Genomic DNA, 27,643 nt, shown 5'->3' with positions numbered 1-27,643 from the left:
ATTTCTTTACACTACAATTTTGTAACTATAATCTATCAGCTTCATTGTCAGTACTGATAATTGAAACACACAAGTATGAAGGATGAAGATGAATGAAAATTAGGTGGAAAACTCATCCTTCATACTTGTTGTACAATTCTGTAATACAGAAGAATACAAGTGTATTCTGTCCATGAATGTAATCCAAGGTGGTTTAGCTATTAAAATTAGGACTCGTTACAACTTTATGTAAGGAGTACTGTAGGAAGTGTTAAAGTCAGGAAGTCATTGTTCAATTAGTGAGCTACGCACAAATCAGAAATAGGACTGGTACCTACAATGAGAGATGACTACGCCAGCACGAGAGGTCCATCAAATATCAGCTGCTACATAGATCGTGTCCAGATAACAGAGTCTACAAATGGTGAGCTAATGGCATATGAACTCCATTATTTCCGATAAGTGGTACCTTAAATTGAAAGCTTGCTGTAAATTTCTGGACTATTGTTTGTCTTCCATTAAATGTGTTTGGGCAAACTTGTCACCATTTGAAATTTTAGGCTTCATTTTTGCTAAAGTTCAAATCTCAAAATTTACTTGGAAAATTAATTCTTTTTTGGCTAAAATATTGTCTTGCCCTGTAATATTGGGGCCAATTTCATGTTTCATTCCGGTCTTGTGCTCGATCTTCAGAGCAAGTCGCGCACTTTCAAGTTTGTTAGTAACCTTAAAATTCCTCTTTTGAAATGTAATTCTGTGTCATTTTCATCTATTTCGCCTACCAAGAGTGAGATGTCGTTAGATCTTAGGCATCTACCTGAGGAGCAGGCTGAAAGTATTAGAAGGTTGTCTCAGTCTTTTTCTGATGTATTTTCAGAAACCCTTGGCATCACTGATCTTATTGAGTAAAAGACTGAGTTAACTGACTCTATTCCAGTGAAGGTTTCCTCCTTATAGGCTAACTCCATCTAAAATGAAAGCTCTCAACAAAATCATTGACCAGATGTTATGAGATGGGATTATTCGACCTTCAAAGTCGGCATATTCATCGCCCATTTTTCCTGTACTGAAACCCCAAGGTGGTTTCAGGCCTGTAATTGATTACAGGGCTTTGAACCGTAAGGTAGAGTAATAAATAAGTTACAAGATTATGAGCAACTGCAGTGTGACCTCGATAATGTTGTGAGATGGACAGCAGGCAATGGTATGTTGATAAACGGGGTTAAAAGTCAGGCTGTGAGTTTCACAAATAGGAAAAGTCACAGTCTTACCTAGTCAGCGATCGGGAACAGACGTGCTGAGTGGAGTGTGCCGGTAGTGCGGGAGTAAGTGTGAGTGCTCAATGGAAAAGTAAAACGGGAGCGAAGAGGAAGGTGATTGGTGTGGATTAATATTGGCTAGTCATTGGAAAATGGCAGGGAAGGGGGAAGAAGGAAACAGCCAGGAATGAAGGAGGTAAAGTAGAAACAAGAATGATGGGTGAGACGATACTGGTGGCAGCGGTGATTATGGTACTGCTAGTTATAGGGGGCGTGGAAATAAACACCGGCCCGACTTCCAGCGGCAACATGAACTGGGAAGACATGGAGGTCATAAAAAGAGTGGTTAAAGAACTTGTGGAAGAAGTGTGCCCATTTGAGCAGATCAAAAATATGATGAAGGAACAAATAAAAGAATTTGAAAATATGAGGCGTTGGATACAGGGAAAAACAGACAAAACAATGAACAAAGTGGAAATCAACGAGAGAGAAATTATATCACTCAAGGTAAAAATAAGGGAGATGGAGGAAGAGGTGGTGAAGCTGAAGGCAGAAATAGAAGACAGTAGCCAAGAACGCAGGAAGAAATGTTTATTTATATATGGAGTGCTGGAAGAAATAGGAGAGGACAAAGTGTTGACAACCTACAAAGTTGTGAAAGTCATCCAAAAAATGATGAAAATTAACTTTACTGAGGCTGATATTGATGATGTGGAAAGGATAGGCACAGCACGGGGTAACAGGCCGATAAAAGTGAAGTTGTTTACCACCCTGACGGCGGAAATAGTGATAAGAGGAGCGGACAACATACGGAGTACAAAAATTTGGTTTAAAAGAGACATGGGAAGAGAAGGGATTAAGAATATAAACACTCTGAAGAAACATTTGGCCAGGGCTAGAATGCAAGGGTTAAGAGCCTACATTAAGGGTCAACAATTAGTGGTAACAAATGGACAATGGACCAGATTTTGGACAGTAACGAAATTATGGGAAATGGATGTGACTATGAAGATTGAAGTGGTAATGGGGAAGAGAGTGGAAGAAAGGCAAGTTAGAGACAGCAAAGCCGGTGAAGACGGGCATAGGGATAAAGAAAAAACAAGGAAAATAGGGCATTGGAACAGAGCTTGCAGCAAAAAGAAATCAACAGGGCAGAGGAAGGTGTGCATGCTATCTTTGAATCGATCGTAGAAGGAGCCAGGGAAGCAGCAATTGAGATGAGGAGGGAGACCAGGACATTAGTTAAGTTGCTGAGGACTGAGGCCAGTGTGAGTAAAGAAAGGAAGATACAGGGAGTGAATGAAGCACAAGATGTGACAAGTGCACATAAACGAAGTGAAAATACGGCTTGGAGGGAGGAAGCAGAAGCAAAAGGTGTCTTGGCGAAAGGGAGAAGCTTGAGCCTAAAAGAGATATGGGGTAAGAAGAGCAAATTGGATGAAGGTGTTGTGACAAGAAGTAAAAAAACAAACAGTAGCAGTTTGTGACAAGAAGTAAAAAAACAAACAGTAGCAGTAAGTAAACTATTTAAGCACAGGAGAATAGTGAAGTGTGTGTGTTATTTGCAACTGAGACAAGAGCGGTTAAGTAGTTAAATTAGTACGTGGTGAAGTGTGTACTATAAGTGCTGTCATTAGATGGTATTGGAAGACTGTAATCAAGATGAGGCGGGTGTTTGGTTAGTGAGTAAGGAAGTGAGTGATTGTAAGACATGGATGGTATATGCGCTTATGGTCTAAGTCAATTGTTAGTGAATAATGTAGTAGAGTGGATGTAAAAATTGTGATGAGTTAAGGCTGATGGATGAATAGGGAGATAGTGATGTTTGGTTGGTAATGTATGGAATGATATAGATGTTGATTCCCATAGGCACTGCCGGTGGCTCCAGTTAGCCTACGCAGTGGCCTCCACAGTATGCACTAGCCAGCGTATTGGTAGGTGTGCTAGGTACCAACTGATGAGCCCACCCTAGCACACGAGGGCGAAACGCTGGCAACCAAGAATGAGCTAGCTGGAAAATTTATAATGTCCAATAACGGACCATTTATATTGGTAATGTATGGAATGGCAAGCGAGATAGTTTCATTCAATCGGGAGAATGGTCTCAAATTTTAAAAGATTTTTTTTTTGCTAGGGGCTTTACGTCGCACCGACACAGATAGGTCTTATGGCGACGATGGGATAGGCAAGGCCTAGGAGTTGGAAGGAAGCGGCCGTGGCCTTAATTAAGGTACAGCCCCAGCATTTGCCTGGTGTGAAAATGGGAAACCACGGAAAACCATCTTCAGGGCTGCCGATAGTGGGATTCGAACCTATTATCTCCCGGATGCAAGCTCACAGCCGCGCGCCTCTACGCGCACGGCCAACTCGCCCGGTAATTTTAAAAGATAATAAGTGTAGCGAGATAACAGAGCTGAACAGTGGACAATAGTAATGAAACGTAAGGAGAATAATTGCACACCAGCATGACAGTGGATATACCACGTACGCTAGATTTGCAACTTAAGCAAAGCAACAGAGAGGTCAGTGTACAGGAGGGATTAGGCTGAGTTGTGAACTCGGCTGGAAGAGATATACACCTTGTTTAATTGCAGATGCCGCCTGCCGACGTTATTGTACTCCACACAGCAATATGTCATTATTTCTTCATTGGGGTAATCACATAATTGGGATTGTAAATAAAGGGTACAGATCTCTGCACGTGGTTATGAGGGTGTTTAGGGGTTGTAGTAAGGATGTAAAGTATCTGGTAAGACCCCAACTAGAGTGTGGTTCCAGTGTATCGGACCCTCACCAGGATTACCTGATTCAAGAACTGGAAAAAATCCAAAGAAAAGCAGCTCGATTTGTTCTGGGTGATTTCCGACAAAAGAGTAGCGTTACAAAAATGTTGCAAAGTTTGGGCTGGGAAGAATTGGGAGAAAGAAGAAGAGCTTTTCGACTAAGTGGTATGTGAATGGAATTTTCCATTCGGAATTGCTAGGCGGGCAATAATTCCATTGTGGAGATTTATCTCCCGTATGCAGTTATCAGACTGTGCCTCATAAATAGGCTTCTGATAAGCTCACCTGCATACACCCAGCGTCAGTGGGTAGGGTCTGACACATCCCACTCTGACGAGTCTAGTGTCAGACCTAAGATGAAACGCTGGTTAATAGAGCAAACGCCTGAAAAGCCTTACATCTGATATGTTTTTGACATGCTTTATTGGTGAAAAATATCTAATTCCCTCCATGGGAATTTAGAATTTTCCATTCAGAATTGCTAGGCGGGCAATAATTCCTTTGTGGAGATTTATCTCCCTTATGCAGTTATCAGACTGTGCCTCATAAATAGGCTTCTGATAAGCTCACCTGCATAACCCGGCGTCAGTGGGTAGGGTCTGACACATCCCACTCTGACGAGTCTAGTGTCAGACCTAAGACGAAACGCTGGTTAATAGAGCAAACGCCTGAAAAGCCTTACATCTGATATGTTTTTTAAGTGGTATGTTACATGTGATAAAATTCATTTTTGGGTCCGTATTGAAAGTATTTGTATTAAATAACACTTGTATGTTTTATTATTCATCCACCTATTCAATACAATACAATCTTAAAAATTGGGACATTGTCCTTATAAAAATTGTTGACATGAAATTAATATATTAGATGGTACATGTTTCACCTATCAATAGTAGACATTATCAGTCATATTTTTTCATCTTAAGAATAGATCAGGTACCTGATTGGAAATAACTTATGAGTTCTATTCCTTGTTCCGTGAATACACGACAATTTTTAAACCAAAACCAAGAACTTTTTAATTGCCAAGTAGTTTATGTCTTTGTACATTTCATTTCAGTGTATATATATTTCATCCAATTTAATCAGATAGAAAAAGACTATCAAGTCCAAGAACATTTTTAAAGCACCATGTGTTTCAAATCATTATAAGTGTTTCATGTCATATTTGTGTATACACTAGAGTCCCGTTAATCCGAACCCCGTTAATCCGAAAGTCCGGTTAATCCGAACTGAAATATGTATTCATTTTTTTAAAATTCTCCTTATTGAAATGAAATAACATATTATAGATTGAAGATTTACTTGCATTTTATTAGTCATATTTTACTAGAATAACTTAATGTAAACACAATTACACATCATAGACCATCAATCACTGGTCGTTTATCTTTACAAAGTCTGTTAGTTTCTTGTGCCGTAGTGATTGGGACCTACTCGAATATGCAGTGTTAAACCAGCATCTGATAAACATCACATCAGTGGGGGTAGCAGCGGAGTGTTGCTCGACGTAGCTTACGGCAAGTTCTAAGGCAGCCGCGGCATCTAAATGTGACACTAGTCGTTCATTGTGGTATTCTTCCTCATAACCCTGTTCCTCATCAACTCCAGATTCTTTCTCCACCATAGCTACAGTTTCTTGGTCTGTTTGTATAATTGATGACAGTCAGCTTCCATCCACTCGCTAATGTCATTTTCATTGTCGTTTTCTCCCCTACGGGTTCTTAATTACCCTACTGTAATTTTATACAGTATTTTAATAATGTAACTTCTAAAGAATGGACATTTCAAATTACAGTATGTGCTGTACTATATTGTAGAAACTATTTTCCTCAGACGATTGAGGCGCTGGTCTTCTGACCTCAACTTGGCAGGTTCGATCCTGGCTCAGTCCGGTGGTATTTGAAGGTGCTCAAATACGTCAGCCTCGTGTAAGTAGATTTACTAGCACGTAAAAGAACGTCTGCGGGAGGAAATCCCGGCACCTAGGCGTCTCCGGAAACCGTAAAAGTAGTTAGCGGGATGTAAAAACAATAACATTATCATTAGAAAATCCGGTTAATTGGAAAATTTCGTAATCCGAACAGACTCCAGTCCCAATTAGTTCTGATTAACGAGACTCTACTGTATTTTCAACCAGGGCATATGTTTCCAGTGTTCCGTGTTCCATGAACACACGACAGTTTAAACCAGAACCAAGAACTTTAAGTTCCAAGTATTGCTTAACATGTGTACGTTACATTTCAAGATAATGTTTTGCAACCCACTGATGTATTTTCAGGCAATCGCCATTATGTATATAATTTTTTATTATGTTCTTATGTCAACCAGTCGAACTATACGGAGGCAACCTAATGATGATTGTTATCAGATTCCCCTTGATTTGATATTCAACAAGAACTGATGATGACTCCAAGGGAGTCGAAACCGGTCTTTACCCAATAAAATTACACGGACTTAGCAAATGTCATGGGATAGTCACCTAATAGCGTGTGGGGCCCCCTCTGGCCCTGCAAAATGCAGTGAGAAGCCGTGGAAGTGAGTTGACAAGTCCCTTGTAGTCTTCTGGACGCAGCTGACACCAAATTGCTTGCAAAGCGGCCGCCAATGCTGGTCTGTTCATGGGGGCAGGATCCATGGCACGTAGCCTGCGTTCCAGGACATTCCAGATATGCTCGATAGGGTTCATACTGGGGCTCCTGGGTGGCCATGGCATTCGTTGGACCTCCGCTGCATGTTCCAGGAACCATTCCCGGGTGAAGTGGGAGCAATGTGGCAGCGCATTATCATCTTGAAACACCGCAGAACCGTCTGGGCGCTGGAAGGCCACAAATGGGTGGAGATGATCTCCAAGCAGTTCAACATACTGCGTACCATTCAAAGTCTCTTCCAGAACAACTAGGGGGCCCATTCCATACCAGGAAAATGCACCCCAGACCATAACAGAGACACCAGCGCCCTGGACCACAGCTCGAGGCAGGCGGGATCCATCGCTTCATGTGGTCTGCGCCATACATGGTGCCTCCCATTGGCATGGTGCAGTTGAAATCGTGATTCGTCCGACTATATCACGTTACGCCATTGTTCCAGTGTCTGTCCCTGGTGACTGGCGACAAATGCGAATCATTGTGCCCGATGACGTTGGGTTAACAGTGGCACTCATGTGCGGCGCCGGCTCCCATACCCCACAGAATCCATGTTCCTACGAATTGTCCACTGGGAGATGTGTCTAGCACGGCCTGTGTTGAAATGAGCCGTGATTTGTTGCATGGTTGCCCGTCTGACACTATTGACAATCCGTCTCAGATGTTGTCGGTCATAGAGGGTGGCTGGACGGCCGGTTGTTCGTCTGTTGTGGACGGTGACACCCGCATTCAACCATTCACGATACACCCTGGACACGGTTGATCGCGTGAAGCCGAATTCCCGCACCACTTCCGAAATCACACTTCCCATCCGTCGGGCACCGACCACCATACCCCGTTTGAACGGTGTCAGCTCACGACGACGTTCCATGTTACACCTGTCACATGCACAGCCACTGCTCACAAGTCTCCTATACAACTGCCACTGGCACAGGGGGCGTGTGGTGCGCAGACAACACACCTGCACATCAGTGCTCCGCAATCCCATGACATTTGCTCAGTTAGTGCAATATATTTTACAATGTGTTGAATGGTGGAACATCCCTCAAAATCCATCTTATTAGTATGAGGGGAAGACCAAGGATCAGATGGTTGGACAGCGTGGAGGAAGATTTGAGACGGATGGGAGTTAGAGTGAGTGAGTGAGTGAGTGAGTATTGATAATATTATTCCAGTTAACATACGCTGTGTTTCGTCCGGGAATATCAAAGGGTTACCGCAAGAACTGTGATTTAAGGAAAAAATGGCAGCAGTAATAAAACTCAAAGTTTGTACATTCGCCTGCTTACTTTTATTTTTACGTAAAGCGACTTGACTGATGGAGTTCAAATTTGGCACGCTTATAGCTGACATCCTTCATTAACACACATGCTTCTTAATGTTATGCTAACTTTTAGGTGAACTATGTAGTAAAAGAAAATGTGAAGCAAGTCACAAGGAAAAGTACACTTGAGACTCTTCAAATTGAATATGCTGCCTGAACAGTTAGTCCTAATGATCAGTGGAGTGCACCAAGTGTACATGAAATTCAATTTCCCAGAATTTTTTTAAATATGAATTTCAAAATTGGTCTGGTAGTTTCTGAGATTACCCATTACATATAAACAAATTCACAGTTTCTCTTTATACAAAATACAGTACTTATTTAGTGTTGGTATTAATAATATTACAACATGTAACTTCCAATCACTCATCTAAGCCAATTCAAATGACAATGACTACCTGCACTCCAGTAGCATAGTTGCTGTAATTCTATTGACATAAACATGTGATATGTCTGGAAGTCATGTGAAAATCTGCATCTTGAAATTAGCAATACAAAATGTGACGTGATGTTACCTAGCAACCATGACTGAGAAGCATACATAAGGCTCTGTACCTATCTTGGTGAAATGTTGCAAATAAATTAATTATCAATTTGAGTTTCATTTAATGAAAGACATATTTATGATTGTGTGATTTTCCTAAAGAGAAATTAGGCACCATTTTATAATGTATACAAGCCTATGTTGAAAAGATACGGATACAGCAAGTGACATCCTGTCAATGCTTGAAAGCCTATAAGATGATCGCCAGGTATCAAGGATATGAAGACAACTGGAAATCATCACATTACTTACTGAAATTCATTTGTAGCAGGAGTTGATTCCAAATTAAATTCAGCCACAGGAACCCCTCGTGCTGCTACACTAGGAGCAAACATGGCAGCAGGGTACACTACCGATGATGTTCCAATTACCAGGCAGAGATCGCAGGAATCCAGCACAGCATCTACATTAAGTAACATAAGAATAATAGAGTCAGTAGAATACTTTTGGGAGGTGGAGTTAAACTGCATGGTTATCATTCCAATCCTTACCTATGGACTTGAAACATGTACTTTACATAACAACGCTAACAGTAAAATCCAGTCAACAGAAATGAAATTTGCCAGAACAATGAACCAAAAGACCAGAAACGGCAAGATTAGAAATGAAGCAAACAGGAATGAGGCTGGCATCAAAATACCCGTTAGTGTGCTTTTAGAAAGATGCAGACTACAATGGTTTGGGCATATTATGAGAATGGATAGAGCGAGAATTACTTTGACTGAGAACTGAAAACTAGAAAAGCAGCTGGAACTGATAAGATTTCTGGGGATATACTAAAGACAATGGGTTGGGATATAGTACCATAACTGAAGTACTTATTTGATTATTGTTTGCAAGAAGGAGCAATACCAAATGAATGGAGAGTTGCTATAGTAGACCCTGTGTATAAAGGAAAGGGTGAAAGACATAAAGCTGAAAATTACAGGCCAGTAAGTTTGACATGCATTGCATTCTGATTATATTAGACATGTTTGCAAAATAAATAACTGGCTCGATAGAAGGCAGTTCGGGTTTAGGAAAGGTTATTCCACAGAAGCTCAACTTATAGGATAACACCAAGATATAGCAGATATCTTGGATTCAGGAGGTCAAGTGGCCTGTATCGCGACTGACCAGTCTAAAGCATTTGATAGGGTGGATCATGGGAGACTACTGGCAAAAATGAGTGCAATTGGACTAAACAAAAGAGTGACTGAATAGGTTGCAATATTTCTAGAAAATAGAACTCGGAGAATTAGAGTAGGCGAATATTTATCTGATCTTGTAATAATTAAGAGGGTAATTCCTCATGGCAGTATTATTGGACCTTTCTGTTTTCGTATATATGTATATAAATGATATGAGTAAAGAAGTGGAATCAGAGATAAGGCTTTTTCTGGATGATGTTATTCTGTATAGAGTAATAAATAAGTTACAAGATAATGTAGTGAGATGGACAGCAGGCAATGGTATGATGATAAACGGGGTTAAAGGTCAGGTTGTGAGTTTCACAAATACAAAATATCCTCTGCATTGATGGGGTGAAAGTTCCTTTTGAGGATCATTGTAAGTACTGCACCCGCTCACCTCTTGAGTCCCAGACTAGCCTTAATCTCAGGGGTGATCAGTTCGTAAAAGATGTTAACAATTTTAATCATTAACAATAAAAAAATATATACGTGGGCGCACCAATGAACACAGGGATGAACGGAGCATGCAAATTAAGGCAAGGAGATGGCTCATTTATAGATACTAATTATAGAACTCCACAATAGGACTGGGAAGCGACAACTTAAATTCCATGGGCATACTGGACTAACTACAATAAAAAGATATGAAAACTGTTTCCTATTGAATTTGCAATAAGGAGCAATTTATTTACTTAATTCACAAACTGCAAGTGATGACAATTATAACACTTAGAAATTTCCATCCTGAAAAAGAATACATAAATTTGGATTCACCTCACTACTCTGGTAGTGTGAAATATTTTGTGAATTCACCCCATTGGTCACTGGGGATCGAATCCACGACCGTATAAGTGGACATTTCACCGCTGGAGATCTTCTTTCGGAGACATTGGCATGAGCGTAACTATTTACTGTCATCTCTACGTTCCGCTGGATACGAGTCACTACCAGTATTTACATTCTAGTAGGCCGGATTCCCACTATGGAAATGTTATCGTATCTAAAACGGGACTTATTGTACGGACAAACTCTAGCCTATATTACCAGATTTACAAACATGCCAGAGGTAGCTCGTCAACTCAAAGCTTATCTCAATATTTATATTTGTCAATATGACAAGATGTACGGAAAGGTTCCTTATTACGCTTGCACAATTAAGACGTGCTGTCCATGGGTTATTTCACACATACCGCCAACTATCACCCATGTGGAAAACCAACATTTGGTTCTGACCAATTCGATACATGACGACGATCATATCTTCCTATGATTATTAAATAATTATCATTATTTATCTGATCATTATCATATTTTGTGATTACCATTAATTATTTTATTATCATCATTTATTTCAATTGTCATCATATATTTGATTATTATCATTTATCATCCAAGATGATTATATGCTAATCTTTGGCGACGTTTCAAATGAAGGGTCGTTTTTTCTCGTAATTAATCTGCACAAATTAATGATCAGTTTCATAATAAATTATTATTAGATATTATCATATTCGTAACCCTGAATCATCGTCCATTAAATATTTTAATTTCCTTTCATCATCATTCTTCTTGTTCTTATTATTATTAATTATATCACTTACTCATCATGGATTTCATATTTTAAATTTATTTCACCATTATTATTATTATTCTCAAAATAATCTAATAAATTCTTCCTATTATTCCTCTTCAAATTATTATTATTATTATTATGATAACTTAATTTCACATGTTACACTACCATTAGCGATATTTATGTCTAATGCATAAGCTTTTACAATTTCAGTCTAGTTTTGGACTAAGCAATTGATTTAAGACAAGATTCACTTGGATTATTATTGTTATTATTATTAAATTGAAAGTTTTATATTTTAGTTTCCAGTCTTTAGAATTAAGTCAGATATGTTAAGTCCCATTTATAACCACCAAGATCCAATTTACATCGGTCGGGACACCACGGTATTCGGAACCGCAACCTTTATTTTCGTACTGCCGTTAATTTTATGGGGACACCATGTCCTCCCATGGCACATCTCAAATCCCATGGCACATTGCGGCTGGGCAAATACATCCAATGCCTGCAATTGCTAAATTATTCATTCCTTTTCATTTGAAGTCCATTTATTCCACTGGAACTCTTCACACATTTAATTCACTAATTAATCCTCAGTGCGTGGATTCTGCCACTCATAACACCAGAATTGGCATATTATATCGTCTTAGGCCTCAAGATTTAACTGTTTCATCATAAAAACATTACGGCTCAAATTTTACCTCATGCCGGATTTTTGTCCCGCAAGACTTCCAACATCAAAAAAGGGCTCAAACCACTCTGGGCTTTCAACATATTGTGACCATCCTATACACATGCCTCTATCGCTTCTAAACAATTTTTTATGGTTATTATGGAGTCCAAAAATGTAAATTAAATAATTTACGTAAAAGATCAAATTTACTGCCCGAATTAAAGTCTTTTACGCCTCGTGTTATCTCCACATTGATTATTACTTTCACCAGCAAACTCTCAGAGCATTATTATTATTATTATTATTATTATTATTATACTTTAACCTGCGAACTCACAAAACATTATTATTATTTCCTTCACTTTAACTTGCTCACTCACAAAGCATTATTATTATTATTATTATTATTATTATTATTATTATTATTATTATTATTATACTTTAACTTGCGAACTCACAAAGCATTATTATTATTCCTCATGACCTCATCACTGCAGTGATTAATAAATCAAAATTACCTGGGTTAGCATAAAAGAAAAATCTGACACTTGAAATGAACTTCAATCAAAGTATTTACAAACAGCATGCATTAATTGAAAGACATATCCCATATTTACATTATATACAACAAACAAATAATCAATTAATTAGTCTAACCCATAATTACGTTAATGTAAATTAGTTCGTCTGTCTATCTTAAATAAATCATGGATTCGGGAAGCGATCCATGCGTTACGTTAAGTAACCACGATTAATTTACACTGATAACGTCCCCAAATATATCAAATTTGTGTACTCATTCCTGTGTAAAATTCCATTGTCTCGTGGCGATTGAGAAGCCTCATGGCCCCATATTGGTTTACTCGTTCATCTTGCGCAACTTTATAATACTAATAAAAAAACCTTTCCTGGGCGATTATCCATTATTAATGCCTTAATTATGAGTTTAAAATGATTTATACAATAAAACACTTATAGGTGCCTAAAGACCCATGACACTTTCACACTTCTTTTCTTCACTTGCGCCTGGAACCACAAGCTGTGACACTTTACAACGATGTGTCGTTTTATTCGACCCGGTGCGTATTGCGGTAGTCAACCGGCACTTCCTGGCGTATTTCTAGGCCGTCTAGTGATCGCCACGCTCCTACAGTTCCCTGCTCTAGATAATTGTTTCACCGTCTATCTTGAATATATTACTTCAGGCTCCGCACACTGCCTTCAAAAAGTACTATCGGCATTCCATTAATTATTTATTTTCAATCACATGAAACCTTTATAAATGTATTAACTTTCATAACGACTCACGTACTTTCAGCTCTAACTGACTTAGAATGCGTCCCGAGGTACTGACTTACAGAGTCAACGTGTCAGAGTATCAAACTATTTCAAACGACTGATGATGTTAGGTTCCACTATCCTGGTATTTATGGACGATATGGTTTCCCCGCCTGGGTATCCATGGTCATACAAGAGGAAGGGTGGTTGGTTATCCTAAATTGGCACTTGCAGGTGGATTTGGATCTCTTAATTTATCCCACTTAATAAACTGGTGATACACATTCACTATCATATTCTGATCTCATATCGTTCGGCGATCACGAAGATATTACTCAATTTCTGTCTTCCACTTTATCACGTGCTAAGTCGGCGTCTATGCTGCTTTGATCTTGCTGACCAATAGCAATACAGCATGGGTCCTTTCCTAGAATTCTATATTTTAATTCATCAAACTTACAATTAATCAACATGGGGATGATATCTAAAAAATCCCATCTGTTCAATTCGGTGGTTGGAATATTTTAATTATTATTATCTGGGAAGATAACTGGAGTTCATATTGTATTCTGTCATGTTGGTGCATCTGCGAGTCCTTCAGAAATTTTATCATTGGCTTGCACTGCAGCGGTATTTAAATAACTCCCCCTGACAACTTAACAACAATATGGCTGGAGGCACGGGAAACTTTATTACGACATTTTCTCCGTATTCCTGACGCACGGACTGCACCTTGTTCAAGAATAAACGCTCCCTCATTTCCTTGTAGCAATCAGCACTGTTGTTCTGAGTGCTCGATTTAATCCTCTTAGCTTTCGACAAGGAAATATATCACCCATTATGACAAGCTTAACTCTTGGCGACAGATTGTCGTGAGCACGCCTGACAATGTTGAAACCTTTCCGTCCACACCAGACTGACAATGTGTATATTTCAATACTCTCATATGCCTGAATTTATTTTATAATATCAAATCATGTTACCTATGGGACATCTCATCTGGGTACAGTACCTAGGTGTTAATATAAGGAAAAAATCTTCATTGCGGTAAGTTTGAGAGGTGTCTTAAAAGTAGGAAAGATCACAATATAAAGATAAAGCTGGAATTCAAGAGGACAAATTGGGGCAAATATTCATTTATAGGAAGGGGAGTTAGGGATTCAAATAACTTACCAAGTGAGATGTTCAATAAATTTCCAATTTCTTTGAAATCATTTAAGAAAAGGCTAGGAAAACAACAGACAGGGAATCTACCACCTGGGCGATTGCCTTAAATGCAGATCAGTAGTGATTGATTGAAGTGAAAGGGGAGAGACCAGTAAGGAGGCCAAGAAATTGATGGATACACACAGTGAAATCGGAGGTCAGCAAAAGGAATGTCAAGTGGAAGGACACAGAGCAACATAAACTATACTTTTTAGCCCATCGGAGGTTGAGGGAAAAAAAGCAGCTCTTGTATTTTATAATGTACATAATGAATTATAATTTTCAGTATTACATTTAGAGGGTCTTTAGGAACAGCTGTAATATAATACAGAGTTATGGTGGATAAGCTGTGACTTGTTGTTTGGGCTAAAATTATCTGATAAACTCACCAACAATCCAATCATGCTTACCGAGAATAAAATCAATCAGGTTATTTATTTGAAGGCATACTGTACATCTATCTAGTAGATACATTTATGCTGTTGTTGTTCAGAGGCGTGTGGTGGTTTCGAAAAGTGGGTATGATGTCCAAAATAGGACGTACTAATTACTGGACGTAGGAAGTACAATTTAACGTACATCATTATTTAAAAGAATATCACCAACCTCTAACCATATAAACTTAAGTCTAATCTCATAAAAATTGAAGGACTTACTAACCAGAGCGTACGGTATCATGTTAAATCCTTGGCGTTTCAGGAAATACAAAATAATTAGTGACATCACATCTGTAGATTTAAAAAATTGATATAATTTTTAAAGCTGCAATTAACTTATTGAGATGTATAGAAATATTTAAAGATAAAAATTTTATTGTTCCGTATTGAAATTATTGATGTTAAAAATTAAATAACTGGAAAGGAGGTTCAACCTATTCAATACTCAAAGGAAAGAAACGTTTCTTTCCTTTGAGTATTGAATAGGTTGAACCTCCTTTCCAGTTATTTAATTTTTAACATGTATAGAAATAGTTTATTTATTCCCAATGACAGTGCATAATCCATAGGAAAAAGGAAGAAAAGCATGTCATTGTTGAGTTCTTTTTGTCTGAAAATTATTTTATTCAGTTTACTACTTCAAAATTCATAGATTAGTAGAAATCATGTTTATTTCATGAATTACCTGTCACTATTCTGTTAAAAACTGCTTGATCTCTTATGTATGTATCAGAAAACACTCTCTCCTGTGACACTTTTCACCATTCAGCCTCAAAGCCAACTTGAAATACCTCTGACACTGATGCAATAGCATCGTGCATATTACATTGTACCCATATGCCTATCCCAAAATTATTAGTAACTTATTTGCTATGTTTTTTTCAGACTTCTTCTATTGTCCACTGTATGCTCCACTACTATCAAAACTATGCATTAAGTCCCTCCACAAGATTTGTTGTTGCTTTGAGTCTACTTGAAGGTGAAATCTAGTCATCTCTCTTGTTTTGTGAATGTTGTGATGACATCATAAAATGTATACTTTAAGGTTAAGTCAATATTCCACCTTTACAATAGCATAAGTTTATTGTCTATTTATTTAAACAACATTATTAAATAATACGGGACATGTTTCGTCTAACTTGTAGACATCATCAGCTGTAAGATATTCAAGTAAAAGCTTAAAAAAGGACAAGGACAGAACAACACAATAAAATAAATCGGTTGTCGAACACGTCAATCAAAATAGCGAGGATGTTCCAGATTGTTCCAAGTACAAACATTCAAAACCTGTTGACGAAAAAACTTAAAATCATACACATGAGATGATATAGTAAAGCTTGTTGTTAAAATTCTTCTTGAGGGTGCCATTGATATACAGCAATCAGGTGCGTCGGCAAAAGCTGATAATGAAGTGCATAATGTTATTTGTAGCAGAAAAAAAGACGATCAACGAGCATGTGTAGGGAATCCAGAGAGAAGATGTAAAAAATGTCATATTGGTGCAAAATTGACATTTCTTATTAAAACTAGGTGGAATATCAGATCGTATGACGTACGTAAAAATACAGTGGATTGTTTTAGAATGAGAGTAAAGATTAATGTAAAAATTGAAATTAAGTAAGCTGGCTTAAAAAAAGGAAAATTGTGGCACATTACTTGCGTTCTCGCTTCTCAAAGAGTTATTAGGTTTTTATTATTATTTTTCTTTTTTACTGACTGAGGATGAATTATGGAGGATGTGTGCGATGGGAGCCAGTGTGAGGCGAAATTAGGGGAAGGTTGGAATCAATAGACGGGGAGCGATCATATGGAAGTTTGTTTGAATGTTTGTCGAAATAGGAACTGTTGAGTAATGCCTCAAAAATTACGTTCATAGTTTCTGAAAACTCATTTAAATTATGATTGGGGTTGTGTTTTTGATCTATGTTAATATAAATGTTTTCTAAAACGTTGAGTAAACTGTCTTTATTATGAAAACAAAGAATTTTTAGGTCCTGTTCTATGGAAGTGAAGAAATGATTCGAATCTGTCATATGAGTGCTCATGGCGGAGTATCTTTTATGCTTGGCGGCGTTGACATGTCCTTTATATCTGATAAAAAAGCCTCTTCCGGTTTGCCCAATGTAGCTTGCGTAACATTGAGTGCAATTTAACTTATATACACCTGATTTATTGTATTTGTTCATAGTATTATTGATTTTATGGTGGTTGTAAAAGAGATTAATGTTGTTGTTAATTGTTTTAAAGGCAATGTTGACCTTATGCTTCTTAAAAACATTGGTGATTTTGTAAATCTTGTTATTGGTATAGGTGAAAGAGGCATAGTTGTCTGTTTTTCTTTTTGTATCTCTAAGAAGGGTTGAACTGGGTCTGTTGACAATTTTGTTGACTATCCTGTCAATGAAATGCTTACTAAAACCGTTTTTATTTGCTATTAAGCGAATGGAGTCTAGTTCTTTTTTACGATTTGCATCAGATAAGGGGATATGGTAGGCTCTGTGGATCAAACTATAAAAGGCTGCTCTTTTTTGAGTTTCTGGATGTATAGAACCTTGCCGAATGGTATTAACAGTTTGGGTGGGTTTCCTGAAAATAGTGTAAGAGAATTTATTGGAGTTGTTGTTGATAGTGATATCTAAGAAGTTTAAAGAATTATCAACTTCAACTTCGGAAGTAAATTTGATCCATGGATCGATTTCATTTAACTGCTCGAGAATGATGTCACCGTTGGAGATGTTATGATCAATTATAGCAAATATATCATCGACATAGCATGTCCAGAATACAATACCTTTAATTTTATTGTGAATTTTAGAATTTTCTGATTTATTTTATTGTGTTGTTCTGTCATTGTCCTTTTTTAAGCTTTTTCTTGAATATCTTACGGCTGATGATGTCTACAAGTTAGACGAAACATGTCCCGTATTATTTAATAATGTTGTTTAAATAAATAGACAATAAACTTATGATATTGTAAAGGTGGAATATTGACTTAACCTTAAAGTATACGTACGACAATACGGACTTTACGATGACATTTATTTTATGTAATCATAAAATGTGTCTGTGCTTTTCAGTTCGTGCAGAACTTCCTTTTCTATGGACAGAACTGCCAAGCCTGAAATTTGCTCTCGACTCTGTGCTGACCTCTTAATCCACCTGAGAGCTGAAAACGATCTTTCAACTGACGCTGCTGTGCTTGGAACAGTTACTATAAGTACACGCAACTTGTACAGTTCAGACAGGGCTGCATCTAATTGTTTGCTTTTCAGAGAACACAGTAACTGATGAGGGTGTTGACCATAAAATTCGTCAAACGAATACAGCACGGTAAGTTCATTCTTCAATCAGATAGAATCAAACAAGTATTTATAGGACAGTTCAAGTTTTTCAAAAGCAGAATGAGGAAAAGTAGCTTTGTGTGCTTTATACTTCAGAGGATCTAACAAGGATGTAAGTTGTAATTGGTTTAATGATCCAAAAGGTTAGTCTAAACAATATTGTCAAAAATAGAGTGGTAAAGGCATTTCCTTGAAATTATTGGATCTCCTTCCCGACATTTTCGTTTAGTTGGTGGAGAGTCTTCGACACCATGACAGACCAGAGTCTCAGCCCAAGTTATGCCGCACTTATTCCTCAGGTTTATTATCTCCCTTTTGATTTCCTGAACTTTCTGGGAGCAATATAGGACGTCTAAATGCTTGAACTGAAGGCTATTGAAAAGGGGGATATTGAAAGTGGAGGTAAAAATGTTGCTAAAAATCAGTATCGAAAAGGAAGTTTCAAAACTAGTTATAAATTTCATGAAACCTTGTGCCGCTACTACTGTTCACTGTCCCAGTTTCAGGTTTTATCTAAAACACTCCAAAAGAATCCAAGGAATGAGGTGCGATGTTCTTTCACTGTGTGAACAAGATGAGATGAAAATTTCCACCATGTTGGAGCATTTCTAGGCATCCTCTTAGCTGTAAATTCTTTCAGTTCATGAGATCATTTAGAGGACTTGTCCTAATCTCGTTAAGGTCTGAAAAATATTCTACATTCCTTGATACAGGAAACTGACTGTGACAAAATCAGATTAAGCTTGTGACTAAAGCAATGGATAAATATGGCTTTTGGAAAGAGTTCTTGTACTTTGGTTCTTAGTCCATTTGTGTTGCCGGCCATCACAGATGTTCCGTCAAACGTTTGAGCAACTAATCTGTAGTTTAAGTCAAACTCAGTAACAATGTTTTTCACATGTTCAAGCAAACCACTGGCTGTTCAATCTGCGCTGACATCAGTGAAAGAAATGAACCTTTTGTGAGCTTTAACACTTTCAGAATCAACGTATCTCAGAGTAGTTGATAGTTGAGACAAATTCATAATGTCTGAAGGGCAACAAAAATAGCATGTTTTATTTCTGACTTCACTTTTTCCAAAACTACATCACTGACAGCCCTTATTAAGTCATTTTGTATCGTGTTTGAAGTTTTACAAAACACGGTCGATGTTCCTTGGTGTGTACTTAACGTCGCATTGTAAGTGGCAAGTAAGTTCAATGCACCCAAATAAGCACCCCTGTCAAAGAATCTTCGCTCTCAGAATGTCCACAGAATGGTAAATTCATGAGAGGCTAAAAACACACACAATATCAATCAATCACTTCAGCACCTCTCTGTTTTTCCGAACAGTCTCATTATATTGTACAGTGCTTGTACGCACCTGAGCATTAAACTGAATATCAATTCTAGATTTTCCAAACGTTCTCAGGTCTAATAGTGCAGAAATGTGTGACTGTGACTTCTCATGCTTTTGAATGGCATTGTGCAAGTTACTCAGATTATCAAAACCAGTGTCAGACCAAAGAGTTCGTTCTTTTGCAAAGAGTAAACATTGTGATGTTTGGGACATCACTGCATGTATTAAATCATTGAACTATATAATTAATTGATAAGATGCATATATTTAATCACTGGAAGGTCATTTTTAAATTTATATATATAATTCGCTGGGGCCATCAAGGACCGCGTTAAGTCTTGTTGCATTTGACACTAAACTTGGCCTTCTTTAGAGCCCAAATTTCCCTCATTCTTTGTGAGTGGGCCTGCTTACGCTCCTCTGTCCAAGGGGCACCGTGTCTTCTCTTCGGTTGCTCGTCTCGGTTTATCCCGTTCGTCAATATTTTCTTGCGGAAGAGATCTCTGTTAAGGGCGTCTTCAGCTGAGATATGTAGCATTTGCAGGTCTTCTTTGGTATTTCTAAACCAGGGAATTGTGATTTTGGGGTTTGAATTGAAAAAGTGAAAGATTTCTTTAGTTAACTTTCTTCCGTCCATTCTTTTCAGATGACCGTAAAATCGTGCCCGTCTTTTTCTGATTGTGTCGGTAATTTTCTCTATTTTGCTGTATACTTCCTTGTTAGATCTCTTTTGATGGATTCCATTTCTGTACTTTGATCCCAAGATTCCTCTCACAATATTGCGTTCTCTTTTCTCCAGTTCTTCAAGGAGTCCTTTGTTGGCATTTAGAGACAGGGTTTCAGCTGCATATAGAACTACTGGCTTCAGAACTGTTTCATAGTGACGTATCTTGGTGTTTTGGGAAAGGCATTTTTTGTTGTAGATTGTGCGGGATGTTTGGTAGTCTATTTCCAGTTTGCGTACTCGCTCCTGAAGCGCTTCTTTGTCCAGTCCATTTTTCATGATGATCTCACCCAGGTATTTGAATTTGTCTACTCGGGTGATGTCCCCGTATTTTGTATGGAGTTTTGGTGGAGCCTCTTTGATGTTAGTCATTACTTCTGTTTTCTCAAACGATATCTGTAAACCAGTTTGTTCAGCAATTTCCTTTAAAATTTCAACTTGAGCTCTAACGGTTTTTATGTCGTTTGAGAGAACAGCAATATCATCGGCAAATGCTAAGCAGTCTGTTGCGATCCCCTTGGATTTGGTTCCTATTCTCAATGGACTGTAGTTGGTTTCCTGTAATCTCACCCGCCAGGTTCTGATGATCTTTTCAAGAACACAGTTGAAGAGTATCGGGGATAGCCCATCACCTTGTCAGACTCCTGTTTTGATGTCAAAGGAATGCGAGAGAGATCCGTGGAACTTCACCCCAGATTTTGTATCGGTTAGGGTGGCTCTAATTAATGCCAGCAGTTTCAAATCAACTCCAAATTCATTTAAGATGTTTAGCAGGACTTCCCGGTCAATCGAGTTGTACGCTTTCTTAAAGTCCACAAAGACAGACACATACTGCTTGGAACTTAGTGTACAATATCTGATGATCGTTTTGAGATTTTGGATCTGTTCAGCTGTTGAGCAACCTTTTCTGAACCCTCCTTGGTATTCACCTATTTGATGTTCGACTTGTGCTTCCAAACGCTCCAGGATGGCAAGTGATAGAATTTTGTAAGTCACGGGTAGCAAAGATATTCCTCTGTAGTTGTTGATGTTCTTCATGCTGCCTTTTTTGTGTAATGGATGGATCAAAGCTATTTTCCAATCTTCGGGTAGGGTCTCCTTGTTCCAAATTTCTTCTATTTGCTTTTGCAAGATATCAAGTGATTCCTCTGGGGCATATTTCCATAGTTCTGCTACTACTGAGTCTTCCCCCGGCGCTTTGTTATTTTTGAGACGGGCAATGTGGCGCTTGATTTCATCTTTGTCAGGTGGTCTGGAATCTGGGTACCTCAGTAAGGGTTCCTTGGTCTCAGTGGCGCTTTGCGGTTTAGAGCAATTAAGTAAATTCTTGAAGTAATCTGCCAGAATGCTGCAATTTTCTTCATCTGACGTCGCCAGTGTGCCGTCCTTTCGCTCAAAGCATAGAGATGGTGGTTTATAGCCAGTGAGTTTGCGTTTGAAAGCTTTTTTTTTTTTTTTTTTTTTTTTTGCTATTTGCTTTACGTCGCACCGACACAGATATGTCTTACGGCGACGATGGGATAGGAAAGGCCTAGGAATTGGAAGGAAGCGGCCGTGGCCTTAATTAAGGTACAGCCCCAGCATTTGCCTGGTTTGAAAATGGGAAACCACGGAAAACCATCTTCAGGGCTGCCGACAGTGGGGCTCGAACCCACGATCTCCCGATTACTGGATACTGGCCGCACTTAAGCGACTGCAGCTATCGAGCTCGGTCATTTGAAGGCTCTGTAGTACTCTCTGCTTTCATTCTTCCTAAAGTTTTGTTCTATCTTTTCAATGAGAGATTTTTCGTATTTACGTTTCTCAGTTCTGAACACCCTAGCTGCTTGGGCACGTTGGGTTTAGTAGGTTTCCCAATCATTTTCTGATTTCGTAGAGTAGTACTGTTTCCACGCATTGAGTCTTTCTTGGAGGACTGATTCGCAGGTACCATTCCACCAGGCATGCTTTTTGCTTCTCTTGATTTCTGCAACGTCTTTGGCGGCCTCAACAAGGAGACTTTTGGAGTTGTTAAAGTCACAGTCATTTGGTCTAGCCTTCTGCTGGAACTCCTCGACCCTTTGCCGAAGTTTATCATTGTCGAAGCGTGTGATCTGTTTGGTTGTCTTCCTTGTGTTTGCGGGAATTGGTTTGAATTTTATAAGAGACATATAATGATCTGAGGCCACATTGATGCCTTTCTTTACCTTGACATTCATAATCTCAGGGCTGTTTCTCCTGGAGATTGCAACATGATCAATTTGGAACTCTCTGAGAGCTTGGACGGGAGAACGCCAAGTCATTTGCTTTCTGGGTAGATGGCGAAAGTGGGTCAACATGACCTGCAGGTTGTGATTTTCGCACATGGACACCAGTCTTTTGCCATTGGGATTGGTTCTTTTGTGAGCAGGGTAATTTCCTATAACTTTTTTGTACTTCTGTTCACGACCTAGTTGGGCATTGAAGTCACCCAAAAGAAGCTTGACATGGTGTTTGGGGATTTTGTTTAATTTTTCATCTAGTAGGTCCCAGAAATTATCAACTTCGTCTGGATCAGACTTGTTCTTATCGTTTGTAGGAGCATGTGTGTTAACTAGGGCGTAGGTTTTGTTCGCGCATTTAATTGTGAGTATAGACAATCTGTCATTCACAGGTTCGAAATTTGCAACCGATTTAAGGATCTTGGTTCTAACAGCAAATGCAGTTCCAAGCATCACAGCTCCATTGAGGATTCCTCTTTGCGCTTTGCTCTTGAAAAATCGGTAGCCTTTGGATTAAAAAATCTCTTCATCTGGGTACCTTGTTTCCTGTAAGGCCATTATGGATATCTGATTTTCGTGAAGAGCTTTGGTGAGGGTTTTCCGCTTGCCAGTTTGTGTAAGTGAATTTATGTTGAAAGTTGCTAGAAAGGTTTTAGATTTTGGCCCAAGTTTTTGACTCTTCGGGGTACACCGAGACGCTCCGACTCGTCTCTTGCATGATGTCGAGTCTCCCCCAGAATCCGAACGAGACTCATGCGCCGTGGAGTTCACGACGAGGGATTTATCCGAAGATTTACCCCCTGGGGTATGTTTCTTGAAATGTTGTGCCATCATGCTTTTTGACTTGACTTTGCTTTGGACGGGTACCCATCCTTTTACAACTAGGGTTCTTAGCCCTAGAGGTTGCCTCAAGATGTTTTCTGGCTTCTGGTCATTTACCAGTCTTCGCCGTAACCCTGGCAAGGGACCAGTTTTTTTTTCACGGTGGTATTTTATTTTCCTACTACCCTCTGACTCTGCTGGCGGCAGAGCCAGCGAGCTTCCCCAATTCCAATGGGACACGCCCGATGGGGGTAACCAGTAAATCCCCACACAGGTTATATATATATATATATATAGGGTTTTAATCATCCATTTCACATCATCATTTCATTTCTTTGTATCACGGCTATAACGTATTCTGAATGAACAACTTATTGTGTAAAGTATTTCAACATCATTCGTATTAATAGCTTGCAGTAAATTTTTCAATAGCCGTAGTGAGGTGACCAGAGTCAGCAGGCTCATTTCAGCCCATTACCAGGAAATGTACATCATAAAAGTTACGAGACACCTTACCCTCTCCACCTTCTGAGGAGACAGTTGAAGCCATGTTTAATGCCTACTTTTCGCTTCATTTCCGCAGGAAAGTTCAGCCTATGTGAATGGACGTAATGAAGCAACGTGATGGATTCACAGCAATACACAGGAGAAGGGATGAGTCCTCGAATCTTACTGGACCATGTGATATGGTTGATGGAGGGAGATTTTGATGGCTATATACTCGACGACAAGAGCTGGAGAGGACATTCAGATTCAGATTCACACTCGTACTCGTACTCTGGGAAGGCACTCTTACGACGATTCTACGTCTGCACATTGGAGAAGATTTTAACTTAGTTCACTTCGCATCTGAGTAGTATACTACTCAAAAGTTACTCTCATTGGGACCTGTTATCTCAATGACGAGAGGTAAAGTCAACGGGAGACCGGTTTTGACTAGTATAGGGCAGAATACTAGCGAAGAATACAAGTGTATTCTCTCCATGAACATAACCTATGGTGGTTTTGCTTTTAAAATTAGGACTCATTACGACTTTATGTAAGGAGTACAGTAGGAAGTGTTAAAGGCACGAAAGTCACAGTACAGCTAGTGTACTATGCACAAAGCACAAGTAGGACTGGAATCCACAACAACAGATAATGCTGCCGGAACAAGAGATCCATCAATCATCAGCTTCTACATAACAGAGTCTACAAATGGTGAGCTAATGGCATAAATTACTGCAAGTCTTCGCGCAACAGTTCATTTTCTTAGAGTTAATTTCATTCAATTTTTCTTTCATTTCCGTAAGTTCAGATTTCATTAATACGCCAATACGTCACATTTTTCATCCTAATAAATAGCTGTTTTAATTTGTATTTTCTGAAATTATTATTAATGATCCTTAAATTCCAAGTTAGTGTGCTTAATGGTTAGTGTTCCGTCACCCACCTCTGGGAGTTTTTTGAGTCTCATTACGTATTATTATTATATTATTATTAATTATCAACTATCGTTTTCAAGCCATAAGCTTGAAGGCTGGCGCCCATAGGATATTGTTTATGGAGAAACAATGAGATATCATTTATTTGGTAACATTAAGGTGACCCGACACGTCACAATTTTGTCACACATCTGTGGGCAGTGTGGGTACATCACAACATGTCCAGCAAAACATTTTATTAAATTTAGAACGTCCAGCAATCCATTCTGTTTTATTGTACTGTGAAGTTTGAAATGACGAATGTACTCTTGATTTTTGTTTTTATGCGTCCCTTTGAGGTTGGGCTTATCTGAAGGTTTTCCAGATTAGAATATTTCTAGTTTCTCATATAAGCTCCTAAAACAAAATGGTTTGTCCAACAGTTCTTCAATCACACAAATTGAGTCATTCATCACAAATATTACGATAGTTGAAACTAAGAAGAAAGTACATTTTACTAAATACTTCTACATAGATACACAATTATGCACTCACAATACAGGCTAATAAGCACTGCCCATGTTTCATGTTATTATTATGAAAATCATTAGATCGTACGCTCCTACAAACATGCCACATGGTCCACTACAATGCTGGTACCTACTAGTAGGCAAGTTTTTCTCACACTGTTACATTTAAGAAAAAACTAATTTTCAGTTCTAAAAGGAACTGGATACTCATACTTTTAAAATGTTTTTTACTCCTGCCAGTTGTCACTCGCAAGAGCTCTTTCTGCAATAAGCCAAATCACAGTAAATAAATGTATCATAAACTCACACAAAGCTGCTTCACACTGCTACACTGTGCGATCAAGCCGGGCAGCGTTGAGTTGTCGGCTTACCAAGCTCACTTACTGGCGCGGTTAATACGTATGCGTCACCTTGAATTCTATGCTGGGTGAGCCAAGCGGAAGGTGTGTCGCATACCCTCACTACTGCAGAAATTTCCACTGCAGAATTAGTTTCTACATACTGCAGAAAACCACACTGCAGCAAATGAGTTATTTAAAAAAAATTAGTGTTGCCAACTGACAAGATAAAATGAATTGTTGTACTTACAGTTGCATTAGTGTTTACTTTGCTTCTTAAGTCCAACAGGTAAGCCTGGCTTAGCCTGCATACCCACAATGCACGCTACTGTTGTTGTACTTTAATCTTGGATAGTAAATATCTATGCCCTCACTTGTGATGAAACTCCCTCTCGCCATTTAGAGGCTAGCTATTATTACCGGACGCCTGTTAAATTTTAAATACTATTCTCAAAAATTCAGTGAACAGGGAAAGTCACACAACACTACACCAATGTGCAAAATCATTGTTGCATTATGTAATTACATTACTTTTTGCTTAATGAATGACAGAAATTTTACTTTAAAAAAAATGAAAATACTGTACTGTCACTACAAATCAAGGAATTGTAAATTGTAGCTTGTATGCTTAAATCCTGTACCTTTGTACATTGTAACACAAAAATTATAACGTGTCAATTTTCTTTGAGCGTAGTATAAATCAAACCGGAATAACTTGAAAAGGTCAATTTTCTTTTGCGATTATAGCATTTTATTTTAAGTAATGTACTCTAATCAACATTTTGCTGAGTAGTGGAGGAGAGCTTTGTAATCACAATCGAACGTCAATGCTCCCTTGCTTTCCTGCAAAGAGTGTTCGCTCTCTTGCTACACTGTGACGTATGCTTACTATGTAAGCTGCCCACATTTACGTCAGGCCAGCCCGGCCGCACTGGGCTAGCCTTAACGAGTGCCCAGCTGAGCACCTCAGAAAAAATCCAGATCGAGCAATAATAATAATAACCACACACACACACACTCTCTCTCTCTCTCTCCATTGGGTGTATAGTAGTGGCATCATTTAGTGGCATCATTCTGTAATCCTGTTGATGGTCAGCCTCATGGTCTCTGTTTCTTGGCATGGTGATTTACTTGCTGTAGGCCCATCCTAGTCAGTCTGGTTCATCCATTGTGATGATCCATGTCCTTTAGGTCTTCAGCCATCAACTAAATAATAATTATCACATGGCCTCAGCTACCAAGTGCAAGTATTTTAATTTGATGTCATCTAGCTGTCTGCTGGTCAGTTTTGACGTTCCGTTTTACTCTAGGCCTACTAGATGACACAGTAAACCGAATCTCTTTTGGCTATCAACTTTACCCTCTATAATGAATCTTTCCATTGCCTCTGGTCTCCTGGCAATGAGCCGAAAATAGCCAAGTTGTTTTTGGCTGATAAGGGTTAACAGTTTTTTCTCCGATGCCTAGCTGTTTCAAAATTGTTTCATTAGTTCTGAGAATAATAGTATCAATAACATTTTTCTCAAAACTGTATTGCAATTAACGGTAGAAAATGAAAATATGATGCCCCATCTACGTTATATATTTTCATTTCCACTAATATAATATATATTGCAAACTCATCAGTTTTTCTATCTCATAGTTTTCACACTGTGATTATTCCAAACATGAACAGAGATCAGACACATAGGCCCATACAGAGGGATTCATGAGAAACAGTAGCCACTGGATGCGAGGCGGGTGATGTCACCGTGAGGATCTGAGTGTGCTATATACGAACAACGAGATGTGGCGCTAGCTCCACCTCACATAATAATACATGCTTTATGGGATTGAATTAGATAATAATTAAATTCACAGTTATACAATGTATACGTCTCATAAGAGAACAAGGAGAAAGACTACATTCACTTATTTTTGTCAACTCAAAAATTCCAGGGAAAGGAATCTATAAAGTTACCAATTAATTTTACTGCAGATGAACGTTGTGAGTTTTACAAATAGAGAAAGTCCTCTGAGTTTTAATTATTGTG

The 27,643-nt window shown here is 38.6% G+C and overlaps 1 protein-coding gene across 5 annotated transcripts in view; it reads right to left on the bottom strand.

Moving 5' to 3' along the window:
* The window catches only part of LOC136877547 (NAD-dependent protein deacylase sirtuin-5, mitochondrial), a 63,213-nt gene that overhangs the window by 12,795 nt on the left and 22,775 nt on the right, over window positions 1–27,643 (bottom strand). For all 5 annotated transcript variants that reach the window (XM_067151676.2, XM_067151674.2, XM_067151675.2 and 2 more), the window contains exon 5: window positions 8,787–8,937. In XM_067151676.2, coding sequence (XP_067007777.1) covers window positions 8,787–8,937 — 151 coding nt within the window. The remainder of the gene's footprint in view (window positions 1–8,786; window positions 8,938–27,643) is intronic.

The sequence above is a fragment of the Anabrus simplex genome, chromosome 7, assembly GCF_040414725.1.
Source record: "Anabrus simplex isolate iqAnaSimp1 chromosome 7, ASM4041472v1, whole genome shotgun sequence".
NCBI lineage: Eukaryota > Metazoa > Arthropoda > Insecta > Orthoptera > Tettigoniidae > Anabrus > Anabrus simplex.
The sequence above is the reverse complement of the archived record's forward strand: the minus strand, read 5'-3'. Positions and strand labels throughout refer to the sequence as shown.